Source organism: Odontesthes bonariensis, chromosome 18 (assembly GCF_027942865.1).
Source record: "Odontesthes bonariensis isolate fOdoBon6 chromosome 18, fOdoBon6.hap1, whole genome shotgun sequence".
Taxonomy (NCBI): Eukaryota; Metazoa; Chordata; class Actinopteri; order Atheriniformes; family Atherinopsidae; genus Odontesthes; species Odontesthes bonariensis.
The window spans coordinates 629,403-646,544 of record NC_134523.1 but is presented as its reverse complement, the minus strand read 5'-3'; the positions used below and the strand labels follow the sequence as shown (position 1 = coordinate 646,544).

General features: G+C 40.1%; 2 protein-coding genes across 2 annotated transcripts; one reads left to right on the top strand and one right to left on the bottom strand.

Annotated features, from left to right (window-relative positions):
• Positions 1–222: 222 nt before the first annotated feature.
• cdca5 (cell division cycle associated 5) lies at positions 223–1,992 on the bottom strand. Its single transcript, XM_075449831.1, has 2 exons — positions 1,617–1,992; positions 223–1,124 (listed from the first exon to the last, which is right to left on the bottom strand). The coding sequence occupies exons 1-2, from the start codon at positions 1,899–1,901 to the stop codon at positions 600–602; spliced, it is 810 nt and encodes a 269-aa protein (XP_075305946.1). The 5' UTR covers positions 1,902–1,992; the 3' UTR covers positions 223–599.
• A 311-nt stretch (positions 1,993–2,303) lies between these two features.
• Positions 2,304–16,281, top strand: psmb2 (proteasome 20S subunit beta 2). The gene is made up of 6 exons (XM_075449183.1): positions 2,304–2,519; positions 4,142–4,264; positions 4,363–4,433; positions 14,498–14,660; positions 14,772–14,821; positions 16,098–16,281. The coding sequence occupies exons 1-6, from the start codon at positions 2,429–2,431 to the stop codon at positions 16,197–16,199; spliced, it is 600 nt and encodes a 199-aa protein (XP_075305298.1). The 5' UTR covers positions 2,304–2,428; the 3' UTR covers positions 16,200–16,281.
• The last annotated feature ends 861 nt before the right edge of the window (positions 16,282–17,142 follow it).

The following is a 17,142-nucleotide window of genomic DNA, read 5'->3' as shown; positions in this document are numbered from 1 at the left end:
CACTGCTGTAGTTAACGTGCTCGGCTCAGAGCTCGTCAGGCTCTGCACCAGTTCTTTTACTCGCTGTCACACCGACTCTGAGCTGCAGTTTATCACAGCCTGCATCAGAGAAAACATGTCAGGATGGGCTGTTCTGGTTGGATGAAGGAAGGAAGGAACGGCAGAGTTTCTGATTTAATTCAGTCTGTTTTTATTTAAGCAGAGACAAAAAAAAAAAAACAGCCCTGATATGTGCTGCTGTTTACGCATTTTAAATGAGGACACAAACACATTATTGAACTCCACACAGGTGGAGCATCCCGGTGGAAAACTGCTCCAACACTCCATAAATCTGCGTTTACACTTCAACATGTGAACAAATCCACTTTGAGATTAAACTCAGTAAAAGTTCTGCCTTTAAAAAATCAGACCTTTATGTGATTATTATGTGAAGAAAATCTCAACATTTCAATTATAACAAAGAACAAACTTTTCTTTGTGTGACTACCAGAATTAAAACTATACAACTGTTTAAAACCATAATAACAAACAGGGAAAAATAAACTTTTTATATCATAAAGAACACATAAAAACACACACACGGTGTCCACAGTCTCTTTCTACTCCACCACCAGCTGGAACTCCTCCGCCTTCTCAAACTCTGCGTTCATCTTGGCCGCCAGCGCCTCCAGCTCCGTGGAGCCGATCTGCGGCACCTTCCTCCGCCGCCGCCGCTCCTTCGCCACGGCCACCCCGGGGATGTCCGGGTCCGGCCCGGGGAAGGCCGAGTCGCAGTCATCAGCCTCGAGCAGCGAGGTGAAAGAGTTCAGACCGGAGAGGGACCCGGAGGCTGGTTCCAGGGCGGTTCTGGAGGGCGCGACCCTCCGGGCCACCTCGGGGGTCTTCAGCATCTCGAAGCCGAATAAAGTGTCGCGGGAGTCGGGGCTGTTGATGGACTTGTCGCTGAGCCTGCTGTAGGACCGGCGAACTTTCTGCGACCAAACCGAGTCCTCTGGATCTGCTGCCGGCTGCGGGGGGCGACAGGAGGCCGGCGGGGAAGAGGGCAGGATCGGTGAGGGCATTGCGGGCTTCCCCTTCTTTTTCTTGGCCGAGGAAGAGGAGGCCCTGCGGACCGGGACCGTACACTGAAAAAAAAAAAAAAAAAAAACTCATAACATTTAAGTAATATTTAATGCTGCAATATCAAGTAGCCTAAATTTTTCTCATCATAAAACAGTTTTGAAGATATTAAGTAACATTTACTTAATTACATCTAAGTTTTAAGTTATATTTATTTAAACAAATGAAGTAAAGTATACTTGTTTTTCATAGGCAGGAACATCATTTTACTTTATTTTAAGTAAATGTTATATATCTGTAGTATTTGCTGTTATGAAGTAACTTAGTAGATTTTAACGATACACTTTCAGAGTAAAGTTTATGTAGTATTTCTAGATTTATGTACATACAACTATTAAAGATTTAAATCGTATGAGGAAACCTAAGTAAAACTTACTCTTCCCCCATAATTCATGTATTACGTTAATAAAATATTAATTTTACTTAAAAAGCTCGAGTTCTTACTGAATCTTAAAAATACAAGTTAGAGATTATGACAGATAATAGAGTTTACTCACTTTTTTCAGTGTATCGGGAGTGGATCCTTTGTTTTTTTTCTGCTGGATGTCTCCGGACCGCCTCGGTGTGTTCTCCTTGTTGTGTTCCGATGGTGCAGCTGTCTTTCTGGGCGCTATCTTCCTCACCGTGATGGAGCGCTTTACGACCAAAGACGGCAGCGCCATTTTGTTGTCGCTTTTCAGCGGAGCCGCCTGGGGAGAACCGAGCCGCGGAGACCGTCTCCGCTGCGGGTCGTGAAGCTGGTTGGACTCCGTCATTACGCCGTGACGAGTCCTTTCGTTCATACCGAAACTCTGTGCGGTAAAAACCCACAGAATCACCCTGTAAGTGATCCACCAGATCCACCAGAACCTCCGCGCTGTCACACAACAACAGCGCTACGTTTAAAATTACCCGCTCGAGTCGGGTAGTGATGACGAAGGTCTGTGACGTACACAGTCTGCGCCGGCGAGCTCAAACTTTTGCTGTTTTCTGTGCCCTCAGCTTGGAGATTTGTGTTTAATTTCTTAAAGACTACAGGACTTTTTGAAAGGATTTATTTTATTTTTTTATTTGGTGAATTGTTTATTTATTTGTCTATTTATTTGATATTTTTTATTTGATTTTGTCACTCCTTCGTCGACGCTCCACACCCGCAGTTACATAATTGTACCGTGGTGGCGGTAATGCAACATTACGGATGCTAACCGCCAATAAATTACAAGAAGAAGTAGGAACTTTTGCTGTGTAATCTGGACAAGTGACGCTCAGACACGAGTGCTGTCTCAACGTATTTAACTATAATATCAAATCGGACCATTTTTTGCACACAATGGAGTATTTGATTGGGATACAAGGAGCGGATTTCGTCCTCGTAGCTGCCGATAATGTGGCTGCTAGCAGCATAATTCAGATGAAACACGGTACGTTAGCTCGTTAGCTTAGCATAAGCTACTCTGCCGGTAGCTTTTAGCTGCTCGTTTCAGAGTTCATGTTTAAGATAAAAACCGACTTGCTCAACTTAAAATGAAAACTCAAGCTTTTCTTTTACAATATAACATAACAACTATCTTACTTTAATGTTTTATCTGTATAATGGGAATTATCTTGAGCTAGGGATGCTAATAGCAGCTAACACGACTTAAATCGGTTATTTAACTGTATTATTCTCCGAAATATGTTTTTTTTCTTTGTTTCTTCTTCTGTTTTCCGTCACTTTAGTCTTCTCTAAGGTGATTAAGCCTTATTTTCTTTTACTTTTGTAATATAATTCGTTTAGCATTAGCAGGTTGGACAGGCAGTGAAAGTGAAAGTCATGACTGGTGTAACGTGTCTTTTCCTGCTTGTTTGGAATATCTTCTCTGGTTTTTAAATATCTTTATTATTTTCAGTTTTCTCCTCCGTCCCTGTAGAACAAAGACTTTTAAATATCTGCCTAACTGCTTTGTTAACGATGTAAAGTTAATGTTTATTTACTATTTTATTATATAGCTAATGTTTATTCACTATTTTATTATATAGCTAATGTTTATTCACTATTTTTATTATATAGCTAATGTTTATTCACTATTTTATTATATAGCTAATGTTTATTTACTATTTTATTATATAGCTAATGTTTATTCACTATTTTATTATATAGCTAATGTTTATTCACTATTTTTATTATATAGCTAATGTTTATTCACTATTTTATTATATAGCTAATGTTTATTCACTATTTTCATTATATAGCTAATGTTTATTTACTATTTTATTATATAGCTAATGTTTATTCACTATTTTATTATATAGCTAATGTTTATTCACTATTTTTATTATATAGCTAATGTTTATTCTCTATTTTATTATATAGCTAATGTTTATTTACTATTTTTATTTTATTTTATATTTATTTTATTCTATTTGCTTGTTTTTACTTAATTGTTTACATATCTTTTACTGTATGCTGCTGCAACACAACAATTTCCCAAATTGGGATGAATAAAGTACTTATCTATCTATCTCTAAATACTGTCCATCATCTCATGTCAGTGGTGACTTTGCAGCTAGGAGAGTTTTTTTTTCTTTCTTTTATGAGTAAAAAAGTATTCACATACTTAATTAATTAAATATGGTGCACAAATCATCTTCAGGTCATTAACGCTGTGACTACAGGTTATAGAATACGTGGTATATTTTTCTGTCCATTTCCATTAAAATATAACTCCAAACAGAACCAAAACAGTGTTTCTTACCCACGTGAAAACAAGCCTTGGTGATTTTTAAGGTCTGTTGAATATGTGTCTATGGTATTTTCATCCTTTTGGTTAGATTTACAATGAAACTTGCATATTTCCTTTGAAATGCTCTCATTCGCTGCTGATTAAACCTTTTTTTCAGCCTGATTAACATCTCATATTGTTGCTGTTGATCAGTTTGTACAGCAGATCCAGAGTGTTTCTGATTTATCTTGTTTTATTGATTCTGTACATGAGGTATGCCGCTGTAATTTGAAGGTTCTGAACACGTTGTTAACGAAGAATTGTTCTGCTCCGGTTCTCAGACTATGACAAGATGTTCAAGCTGAGTGAGAAGATCTTGCTGCTTTGTGTCGGAGAGGCCGGAGACACGGTCCAGTTCGCAGAGTACATCCAGAAGAACGTCCAGCTCTACAAAATGAGGAACGGTACGGTGATGCACGTGTGGCTCTGCTGGTGCTCGGAGGTTTGCAGATGTTAACGAAGTTCAAACCAATAACTCAACGTGTGATGTCGTGTTTTTTAGGTTATGAACTGAGTCCAGCAGCAGCAGCAAACTTCACACGGAAGAACCTGGCAGACTACCTACGAAGCAGGGTAACTACTCTTAAACATAATCTTTTCTGTGTCATCACTGTAGATCGCATAAATAATTCAGTGTGCATCCAAACTGATTATAGCTACAGATTAAATGCACAACATTTAATTTCATTAAGTAAGTATGTGAATACTTTTTTACTCATAAAAGAAACTATCCTAGCTGCAAAATCACCACTGACATGAGATGATGGACAGTGTTTACATCGTTAACAAAGCAGTTAGGCAGATATTTAAAAGTTTTTGTCCTACAGGGAGGGAGGAGAAAACTGAAAATAATAAAGACATTTAAAACATAACCAGAGAAGATATTCCAAACAAGCGGAAAAAGACACGTTAAGCCAGTCATGACTTTCACTTTCACTGCCTGTCTAACCTGCTAATGCTAACCGTGTTATATTACAAAAGTAAAAGAAAATAAGGCTTAATCACCTTAGAGAAGACTAAAGTGACGGAAAACAAAAGAAGAAACAAAGAAAAAAAACATATTTCGGAGAATAATACAGTTAAATAACCAATTTAAGTCGTGTTAGCTGCTATTAGCATCCCTAGCTCAAGATAATTCCCATTATACAGATAAAACATGAAAGTAAGATAGTTGTTATGTTATATGGTAAAGGAAAAGCTTGAGTTTCCACTTTTAAGTTGAGCAAGTCGGTTTTATATTAAACATGAACTCTGAAACGAGCAGCTGGTGGTCTGTTATAAACGCCACCAATTAGTTCAGATTTACTGGAAGTTATTGATTAAGAGAAATTTACTTCCTGGATTGAGTCATGGAGACAAATGGATAAACGTTCGTGGTTTTACTGGTTTCATATTTATTATCGAGTCAAACTGGAAGTTAAAGCCAGACATTGTAACTCATTGAGGAGAAGTTTATCAGACTTTCAGCGTCTCCATGAATTTAAATTCTTGTTGTAAAGAAAGCAGAGGTTCACTGGCTGCTGTTCTCCGATCGGCTCCTTACTTCTGCTCCCAGAACCTCTAAACTTGGTGGTTTTTATGCTCCGTACCGGTGGTCACCTCACAGTTAAACGTGTTCATCCGGGAATAATGAGCGAACATCCTTATAAATATTGTAATTTCTACTCTGAATTAATTACATCCCACCACCAGGACTTGTAATCTCATTTTGCTTCAGGGAGCAAATGATAAAATCACCAACTAATTTCAGAGAGTTTAAGTAAGAAGAACGGCGTGTGGAGGGTTACTAAACCAATTTAATTTACCGCGGTTCAGTTGCTGCTTAAAATTCTTTTTCACTAAGAGAGAAATAAAACCGCTCTAATAGAGACCTTCTTCTGTGATGGAGCAGATTAAACTCTGAAGTTCAGGAGGAAACAACCTCTGTGTTTGTGTCGTTATAAACCTGAGTTTAAATGTTTAGAAGTAGATGTGTACCGTGTAAATATTTCAGTTATTTCTAATAAGAATAAGGTGCATCACAGCTCAAGCTGTTGTCCATTCAGTTTAGTTTAAATCTCATTCAAAACAGCTTCTGTTGAGCTGAACATTAAAAATGGCAACCGGGGCCCCACAAATACCAAAAAGAGGCCAAGAGCTTTAAAACGATCTGATAAAGTCATTCAAATCATTGTTACAAGTGACATTTAATTTGGAATTAACATCCAAAGAAAAAAAAAAAGAATTGAAAGCAGGCAGTGTTGCAGCCACCTAACATGAACGCATAATTCAGGGCCAACAACAGCAAACATCCGTCTGCTCTGTGCGGAGGCTTCGATCTCAGAAAGGATCAAAGGAAACCGTCAGTAAACCTCAAAGAGTCGAGAGTTACAGACTCAAATCAGTTCAGTTTTATTCCTAAAGCTCCAAATCATGACAAACATCATCTCAGGACCCTTCAGACATTAAGTCCAGTTCAAGCTAATTCATTCAATTTAGATTTAGGCCAGTTCATACAGAACCAATTAAATAAAGCAGCTAAAGAAACCAACAGATTGCACTGAAACTTCTCCCGTCCTGAGCTGCACGAGGCGACTGTGGAGAGAAAAAACTCCCTTTGAACAGGAAGAAACCTCCATCAGAACCAGGAAGGGTGGCCATGTGAGCCCAATAAGAAAGAATCACAGCTGAGACAGGATGTTCCTGATTTTTAAAGGGACAGTTCGCCTCTTTAAAGGGACAGTTCGCCTCTTCTGACATGAAGCTGTGTAACATCCCATATCAGCAGCATCATTTCTGAACATCTTCTTACCCCCTGCTGCGTCCTGTGAGCAGAGTTCCAGCCTCGTTTTGGTGTTGATGAAGGTAGTCCGGCTAGTTGGCTGGGGTTTAAAAAATAAAGCGTTTTGCTTCTCAGAACAATATGCGTTCAACAGAGTAATACATTTGCATCACAAAATGGTTCTCCAGGAAAAAGTCAGAGCTCACAATCTCTTGGCCCTATTTTCTCTCCCTTCGTATCACTGCTCAGAAGCAGGGGACTGCTCGGTCTGCACAGCAGGCAGTGATACGAAGGGAGAGAAAATAGGGCCAAGAGATTGTGAGGTCTGACTTTTTCCTGGAGAACCATTTTGTGATGCAAATGTATTACTCTGTTGAACGCATATTGTTCTGAGAAGCAAAACGCTTTATTTATTAAACCCCAACCAACTAGCCGGACTACCTTCATCAACACCAAAACGAGGCTGGAACTCTGCTCACAGGACGCAGCAGGGGGTACGAAGATGTTCAGAAATGATGCTGCTGATATGGGATGTTACACAGCTTCATGTCAGAAGAGGCGAACTGTCCCTTTAACGTAAAGATAATCACATTTTTAACTTGTTTTTATTTTTTTTAAAGTAAAGACCTGATAACTATATATTTAGTTAATAAAGACTTCATCTGAATTAGTTGTAAGTTGCGGTCGTTCGCAGCCCGTGAACGTCGGATTGAGTCGTCTGTTTCTGTTGCACTAATTTGTGAAGAGCAGTGCAGCCGCCGCCTGTCACAACAGCAGAGGGTGAAAATAATTACAAAAAACAATTAGTGTGGCAGAGGAGGGAATGTGGGACACGTCGAGTGGGGGATAGAGGAGGAGGAGGAGGTCCCAGGGGAAGCCGGCAGACAGCGCCACACAGACGGAGTGAGTAGGAGTCAACACGAACTGCAGGATCAGGATCGGTCCGCTCGCTCAAGGTTGTGCATGCTGGGGAGGATATCATTGATATTCATGCTCCGCCATAAGCTGCATCGTTATTTTTCTGCCTCACGGTGATGAATTTGTTTTACGGTGCTGCGCTCTCAGGAGTGTTGGGGAAACCGAAGCAGAAGCAGTTTCTGCTGCATCCCACACCGTCCTCCAGCTACGCTCCTCACATGCACCAGCCTCCAGAGTGCACGGACGTTTGCAAATGATTGTGTTGTATAAACAGCTTTTTCTGCTTGTTTCCCCTCAGAACATGTAGAGTAGGCAGGATATCTGTTGTCTCGCCTTGTTTGAATGTTCAACGTTTTCTGCTCGATCGTTTTAATATCAGATAATCAGAATCGCTTTTTATTGGCAGGTATGTGGACTCACACGAGGAATTTGACTCCGGTTACACCTCGCTCTCTTAGTGCAACAAATACAAAAATAGACACAGAACAAGGCTAAAGTAGAATAAAAAGTAGAATAAAAAACTATGTATATGTAAGAAAAAAATAAAGATAAAATAGGTTTTTAAAACAAAAACAAAAAAAAATATATATATATATATATATATAAACCTATTTTATCGTTATTTTTTTCTTACATATACATAGTTTTTTATTCTACTTTTGTTTTCTACTTTAGCCTTGTTCTGTGTCTATTTTTGTACATTTTTATATATATATATATATATATATATACATAAGTATTGAGTGAGTATAAACAGTGATATATTTCTATATGGTGGAAACTGGTGCATGGTGCAAGGATGGATACTAAATATAAATAAATATATAATAATATAAATAAATATATAATAATATTTTTCATGTCTGATGTCCAGCAGTTTAATTCGGGTCATTAATTTATACTTCAGGAAATAGTTTGTTACTCTGCAGCTATTGGTTATTTTATGATTCATTTATTTCTTGGATACTTTCTGAATTATTCTGCTTGTTTGTCAATAAGAGGTCAGGTTTCATCTCTTAGTGACCAGCAGCGTGCACGGTCAGAGTGTGCACGGTCAGAGTGTGCACGGTCAGAGTGTGCACGGTCAGAGTGTGCACGGTCAGAGTGTGCACGGTCAGAGTGTGTGTTGTAATCACAGCGGCTTTGTTCTGGCACCGTCGGCCCACATGTTGGTGCACGTGTGAAGTTCTGGGTTCCCATTGGGCTCTTAGGTCCATATTTCTAACAGAAACGGATCTGCATGGGGTCATGTTTCACTTTTGGTTCTGTTTGTTTTGGACTGAGGTTCTGCTGCGTGATGGACTGATCCACCTGTTCTCTAAGTGTCTCTACTAAGGCTGTGTTCGAAACCGCCTACGAAACTATGTAGTATGCATACTACATACTCATCGATCAGACAGTATGCAGAGCGTTTACCCACAATGCATTTGGCTCCTGCCCGAGCCGAAATCAGCCGGCCTGAAGCTGATTTCCCTTAAGCTCTAAACTCTGTAAACTTTAGCAACATTTGAAACATTTTCAGGTGAGAAAGTAGTCGTTTAGATCCCCAACGTGTTGAAAATCTGACAAAATACCGGCTGTTTACCATTTTGTTCCCACGAATTCGGCGCTACTAAAGCTAGCCGCAGTGAGCTAACGCACTTCCTGTTATTTTCACAAAATAAAATACCCGTTGCCTTTTATCATAGGGAAAGCCATTACCATACAATTGGTGCTTTTGTTTTGAAAACAGGAAGTGAACCTACCCTCGTTGTAGCTAGCTTGAAACTGCCGTTTTGACAGGAAATGACGATCGGCGACGTCACGTTACGTTGCATCTTGGGTAGTTTGAGTATGAGTAGTAACCTCATGATGCATACCCAACATTTAGGAGAATCTAGTATGCATCCGGGAACTTAAAGAAGTTAAAGTTAGTAGGAGTAGTGGGCGGTTTCGAGCACAGCCTAAGACTTTAATGAAATAGACACATTTTCTTTCACATTGAGTGCCTGTTGGGAGGCAGAAATGTTCTTAAAGACAGTTTTTAAGAACTAAAATGAATGTTTGTGAACCCCAGATTTTGAAAGGCAGACGGATTAAACCACCTTCGGTTGTTCTGTGGGGAACTTGCTGCAGTTTATTTCAAATCCTCTGATCAGGAAGGTGATGAGTGCCTGCTTTGGTGGATTAAAATGTCTTTTTACCCGATAATCTGCGGCCTGTTGTTATTCCTGCAGCAGAGTGCAGGTGAGTGTCGGTGGTGTCGCACCCCAGTGGCTGCACCCCCCCACGGGAGCTGTAGTTAGATTAAGTCAGCTGAGTGAGGAAACCCTGCTCACATACCAGCCGCCGTCCACAAAAACAACTCTAACCTCTGGAGTCGCCGGCGCTTCAGAGACGAGACGCAGAGTAAAAAGCAGCCGGAACCACCTGAGACCTCCGGGCTGCTGCCTGTGATGGTAATGAAGAGCAAAACAAGAGCAGAGATGCAGGGACGGACCGTTTCAGGTCCGGCTGACCGGCGCTGGTCCACAGGTCGAGCCGTGAGAGGCTGAATTAGTGCACGTGGGGCCTGTGCACGGAGTTTCCTGCAGCAACAGTTTGGCTCTCAGCCGCAGTTCGGGAGATTTTCTCCAGCATGGGCACAAATAATTAGTAGCGCCATATTGCAGGCGTCTCCCCGGCTCCTGCACAGATGAACAATTAATGCAGCAGATTGAGGAGAAATGCCAATAAAGAGAAGATGGCCGCGGGCGGAAACCGGAGGGGGAGGGGGCGCCGGAACGTGGGGGAGGAGCTTAAAGAGGCGGCGGCGGCTTCTGTAGCCTCAACTTAGCTGGTGAATATTTGCTTTTTTTATATTTTTTGGGGCTTTTTTTATGCCTTCAATGGATAGGACAGTTGGAGAGAGACAGGAAGCAGGTGGCTGAATATTTGCTTTTTCACACTTTTACAACGAATTTCTGATCTGTAGACGCGAAGCTTCCCCCAGAACAGCGTCAGCGGCGCCCTGAAAAACGGCGAGCCGAGCCCAGTGGTGTCTGATCCGAGTCCAACAAAAAAAGGATAAAACTGTAGAAGAATAGGAAAATTAAACTGATTAAATTTAACATTAAAATGGTATTTAATGCAATTTAACATTTATTTTTTTTAATTATTTCTATATAAATAAATGTAAACATATATGTATAAATATTTTACGTTAATTCCCTCATGTGAGATGTAATAGATTACTTTATCTGTGAGGATAAATTGTTTCGCCACCTCTGGATCCGGTTCAGATTTCACAAAGAAGACGAAATAAAAACGTCCTGAAATGCTTCAAACTCCGAACAAAAGCTCCAACGCGGCGGCCTGAAGGGGTCCGATGCCCCCGGCTCGCTTTCTGATGGTTTGAATCCGCACGGCGTGCTCCTGCTGTGATGTCACAGCTCTGGATCGGAGCGGATCCCGCTCACATTCCTGTGAATCTGTGTCCGGGATCCAGCAGGAAAAGCTCTCTTTTTTTTTTTTTTTTTGTAGTTCTGGAGCTTTTTTTTCCTGTAAAAGTCTCTGAGCAGCAGAACTTATTTCATCTGTTCAAGGCGTCTGAACCCGGCAGAATAAAAAGCTTTTAGGTTTAACCTTTACAGATTTTTGTGTTAATTCCACTCTCGGCGTCTCAGTTTCTCCTCAACATATTCCTATATTTATAATGAGCACACGGGGGCTCGCTGGGGATCGAACCGCCAACCTTCCAGCTGGAAGACGGCCGCAGCGCTGCCATGATGACAGAACTGTCCCCGGTGAGCGCCGCACCACCTTCCTCCGGTTCTCCGTTGTCAAGATCAGCTGATAAAATATATGTTTGGGATCATGACGGTGGCTAGCAAAAAAAAGCCATCACTAGGAAACGGATGCAGGCAGAGGAGCCTGAAAGGGAAGATCGGGTTGACGTAGTGCACAATATTTATATGACGGAAAGGCTGACGTTTTCCATCAGATTAGAATCTGGCAAATTTAAGAATTACTGGAAAAATTGGTTGGACTTTGTTTCACCATTGAGGTCAGATTTTGTTGAATAAAACCCCGGGGACCACAGGAACCCTTACATGGCTGCAGGTTGCACACTGGAAAAAATCTAAATCTTACCAAGTATATCTGTCTCATTGAGTATCTCATTACACTTAATATCAGACACAACTGCCTAACAAGCACCATTTCAGCCAGATATAGGGACTTTTTTTAATACAATACATCTGGAATATCTTGTTAAATGAAAAAGTCTTGAAAACAAATTGTTTTGAGTCATATTTCACATGAAACAAGCTTTTTTATTTTTCATTGGAAGAGGTTTTTAAGCTAATTTCAAGATCACTTTGATCTCAAAAGTCCTAAATATCACATTTTATTTCAAGAAATCTTGACAAGCCAATTTTCACTAGTTCCATTGGCAGATTTATTTTGCTTATTTCAAGCAAAAACGTCTTTTATTTGTTGTTTTTCTTATTTTTGGAGGGGCATTTTTTCCAGTGTATATAGTTAATTTGCAGGTAAATTTAAATGAGAAGATAGAAAAATTAGACAGGTTGGAAGAACGAACAGTAAATGCCGGGTGATGAAAGTGTTCGGGCAGGTTTGAAGTACATAAAGGAAAGAAATGTTATAATGCTTCAATACAGATACAGAATGTGGGCACCATAGTTTGTTGAATACGGGAAGGATATTGTGAAAAATGTGGAATTGTGGTTGTTCACCTGTATGGAAAACAAAAACTCCAGAAAAATGAGCAAATTAAAAATAAATAAATGTCTGCGTGACAACGAGCGGATCTTTTGTGCTAAGCTAACCTGCGGCTAACCCCCGCAGCTCTGACATCACAGCACAGGTGAGGCTTTTGTTTGCCTGGCTGTGAGCGTGGGGGGGGGGGTATAAAGCATATGTGTGCTGTTAGAGCGTGAACGCGGGTGTGAGTTCAGGTGGCAGGTTAACAAGGCGCCGGTTCCCTTCTGAGAGGCGAAGGTTATTTTGATGCCAAGTCCGTATTATTGTTAGTGTAACCAGTGAGACAGCTGCCGGGGGTGGGGTGGGGGGGGCATGCCCCGGGGGTGTTCACGGGCTCACGGAGGAGTTACACCACACATTAAGATATTCATCCTGACAGGAACACGCGTGTTTAAAGAGTAGCTGAACACACACCCTCAGCGGCTCCGCGGGGAGCGCCGCCGCCATCACGGTGGCAAACCGACAGAAGCGAGCAGGTCGGCGGAGACGTGGCGGGGCAGGTGTGCACATCACAGCTCACCTGCTGTTCCGCAGCGTCCCAGAATGCAATGTTTTATTTTCCTTGTATGCATTTTAATCACCACGCTCAGAATTTAGGCCACGAGTTGTTTTCAAATCCCCAAAAAAATCCGTCTTCCTTTGAAGGGGAGCTGCAACAATGAGGGTAGAAAGTTGGAGGAAGAGGCTGCGAGCGGTGGAGATGTAATTTAAAAAGAGAGAGAGAGAAAGGGGGGAGGTGGGGGGGGGGATGGAGGGAGGGAGGGAGGGAGGGAGGGGGGGGGGGGGGGTAAGAGAAACGAGTTCAGAAGTTTTAATGAGCGCTGGCGTTTCTCCAGGGCTCGGGGTGACGGCGGCGCGGGGAGGCACGAGGAGGAGGGTGCAATGTGGGGAGAGACTCCCAGCAGATGTCACGCTGCCGGTGACACCCTGACCCCCCCCATCTCACCCTGAACGGGCGCGTTAACGCCGCCGCCGTGCGCGCCGGTTTGGGAGCGTGTTAAGTTGTCAGATCGGAGCCGATGAGCTAAATTTCTGTGGAAGAAGCTGCACTTTTCCAGCTGTGAGACGTTGGAGCCGTTCAGCTTCAGGAAGAAGATCTGATTGATCAGTTTGATCAGTTATTGATTGATCAGATTCTCTGGGTTACAGAACCAGTTTCGTGTGTCACTAAAGTTTAACTGTGTTTGTTCCACGTTCTCATCGTTAGGCAGGGCTCGAGACTAACTTTTTTCTGAGGTGCACCCAAATTTTCAACCGCATTGCGTTCAACACGGCAGTTTTACAGGTGCACTTTTTTTTAACATATTGACTTCTTTATTTGTTCTTTATTTGTTCTTTATTTGTTCTTTATTTGTTCTTTATTTGAAGCACAATTCTACAAAGTTACTGAGATGGATAAATATATACATTCATGATATACAGAGATGGATAAACGGTCAAATAAATGAAGAATAAAAGTTCATTTATTCAAAGGATGGATGTTTAGTTAAACTTTTTTTTTTAATCTCTGTCCATATCGGCAATATTGACTTGTAAATGATTAACTAGCAATCTGGTCAAAATAAAGTTTTTTATTTGAAGCACAATTCTACAAAGTTACTGAACTTAACCTTCTAACTACTTGCTGTAAAAGTGTTGGTGCTTCAGGTGCTTCACTGGCCTGAAATATGTTGAATACTTTGAGTTTAATGTTGAATACTTTGAGTTTAATGTTGAATACTTTGAGTTTAATGTTGAATACTTTGAGTTTAATGTTGAATACTTTGAGTTTAATGTTGAATTCTTTGAGTTTAATGTTGAATACTTTGAGTTTAATGTTGAATACTTTGAGTTTAATGTTGAATTCTTTGAGTTTAATGTTGAATACTTTGAGTTTAATGTTGAATTCTTTGAGTTTAATGTTGAATTCTTTGAGTTTAATGTTGAATACTTTGATTTTAATGTTGAATTCTTTGAGTTTAATGTTTAATTCTTTGAGTTTAATGTTGAATTCTTTGAGTTTAATGTTGAATACTTTGATTTTAATGTTGAATTCTTTGAGTTTAATGTTGAATACTTTGAGTTTAATGTTTAATTCTTTGAGTTTAATGTTTAATTCTTTGAGTTTAATGTTGAATACTTTGATTTTAATGTTGAATTCTTTGAGTTTAATGTTGAATTATTTGTATTAATTATTCCAAACGTGACCTTGGGCGCTCTCCTCCTCCGCCTGCAGACGCCGTACCACGTCAACCTGCTGCTGGCGGGCTACGATGACGCAGACGGGCCCGGGCTCTTCTACATGGACTACCTGTCGTCTCTGGCCAAGGCGCCGTTCGCTGCCCACGGCTACGGAGCCTTCCTCACCCTGTCCATCCTGGACCGATACTACAAACCAGGTCAGAGCGGTTCTGATGGTTGGAAACAGAACGAACCCTCAGCCTGCATCGCACGCCGATCCTTCAACAAAATGCTTTTAAATACGACTCAGAAACTGTTTTGTGTTGCAGATCTGACTCGAGAGGAGGCCGTGGAGCTGCTGAAGAAGTGCATCGAGGAGGTGATTCTTCTTTTTATTAGTCGGTCAGCAGGTCAGATTCTTCTTCTCTGAACAGGTTCTGAGGATCAGGAGTCAGTTTAATTTCTCTAGTTTCACTTCTTCAGCTAAATGGATGAATAAACAGAATTTATTAATATTCTATCATAAAATGTGAACTGAACTCATCTTTCTGTTTTTGGTTAATTTAGCTTTTTATCTACTTTTCAGGTTTAAATTTGATGTTTTTTTTTTTTTTAACTGGAACATATTTAGTTTCTTAAATTTGTTCCTTTATTTATTTATTTAAATTTATTTCTGAATTATTTTCCTTTATATCATATCAATCCATTTATTCCCTCGGCTAAATAATGAGTTTATATGATGATAAAAGACACAAAAAATACAAATTTCTGTCTTTTATCATCATATAAACTCATTTATTTAGCAGTTTATATTTTTATGGCAGTCTCAGGCCTCCATACATGTGTAACATCATAAAGTTTATCATCATAGAAGGAAAATAATTAGAAATAAGATTAAATTTCTCAGGTTTTTTTTATTTAAATGCTTCAGAAGTTGAAAAATTCTGATTTTTTTATTTTTTATTTTTTTTTATTTATTTATTTATTTATTTTTTTTTCTTTATCAAATTTTTCAGGAAACTGGTGTTTCGTTTGTCTGTTTTCAAACAAAAGTTAAAGATAAAAAGCAGCTTTTTAAAATTCTTCTGGGATTTACAGTCAAGAAACAAAGAAAAATGTAGTTTTAGGATAAAATGCTGTGGGATTTACATATTTAATATCTTCTACAAGCTAATATATGTTTTCTAATCAGGTAAAATGGAATAAAATAATATTTTTGCCTCAGAGATCCACCAAATACAGGAATAAAATCCTTGGAAAATCATAGATGACACAAAAATGTTTTTCAGGAAACTGGTGTTTCGTTTAAAGATAACTTTATATTTATACGTTTATATTTTTATGGCAGTCTAGTTTCACTTCTTCAGCTCGATGATCTAAATTAGAATATTTTTAACAAACACTGCATTATTCCTTCGGTGCACGTTAAATCAAAGGAAGATTAGATTAGATTATGTAATGGGTTTATTTATTTTAGATTAGAAGATTATTTTATTTGCCATCGAAACGCAGCTGAATTTATTCCCAGCAAATCAAACTGTGGTAAGTTTTTGTGCATTTAAGAAACCGTTTGCAGAGATTTGACCCTCTAAAAGCGAGCTGAGGGAGTAAAAAATGTTTTCTGCTGCTTTACGTGGAACCTCTTCCTCCTGCAGCTGAACAAACGCTTCATTCTCAACCTGCACTCCTTCAACGTCCGCGTGATCGACAAGGACGGCATCCAAGACATGGAGAAGATCACCATCGGCGCCAAGTGACGGCTCAGCGAACGCCAACCTTCAGCTCTGTTTTTGTACCTCTGACCTTCTGCTCCCTTTGTTCCAATAAAAAGTGACACCAGCTCGTCTTCCTCGCGGTGCTTCCTCCTCCTCAGCGTCCTCGGAGACAGACAGCAGCCTGCTGGCTGTGTGCTCAGTCAGAGGCCATGTGGGTAATGTGCGCTCCACTCTGCCGTGCACGTGTGCGTCATACACGTGCACGCTTTATTTTTATGGAGAACTGAAACTGCCCTAATCCAAAATATATACAAATATATACAGAGATGGATAAACGGTCAAATAAATGATAAAGATGAAGGCCACTAAAATGAAGAATAAAAGTTAATTTATGCCAAGGGTGGATGGATGGATGGATGTTTAGATGTTTAGATGGATGTTTGGATGGATGGATGGATGTTTGGATGGATGGATGGATGTTTGGATGGATGGATGTTTAGATGTTTAGATGGAAGGATGGATGTTTGGATGGATGGATGGATGTTTGGATGGATGGATGTTTAGATGTTTAGATGGAAGGATGGATGTTTAGATGTTTAGATGGAAGGATGGATGTTTAGATGGATGGATGGATGGATGTTTAGATGTTTAGATGGAAGGATGGATGTTTAGATGGATGGATGGATGGATGTTTGGATGGATGGATGTTTAGATGGATGGATGTTTAGATGTTTAGATGGAAGGATGGATGTTTAGATGGAAGGATGGATGGATGTTTAGATGGATGGATGGATGTTTAGATGGAAGGATGGATGTTTAGATGGATGGATATTTAGATGTTTAGATGGATGGATGGATGTTTAGATGGATGGATGGATGTTTGGATGGATGGATGGATGGATGGATGGGTGGATGTTTAGATGGATGGATGGATGGATGGATGTTTAGATGGATGGATGTTTGGATGGATGGATGGATGTTTAGA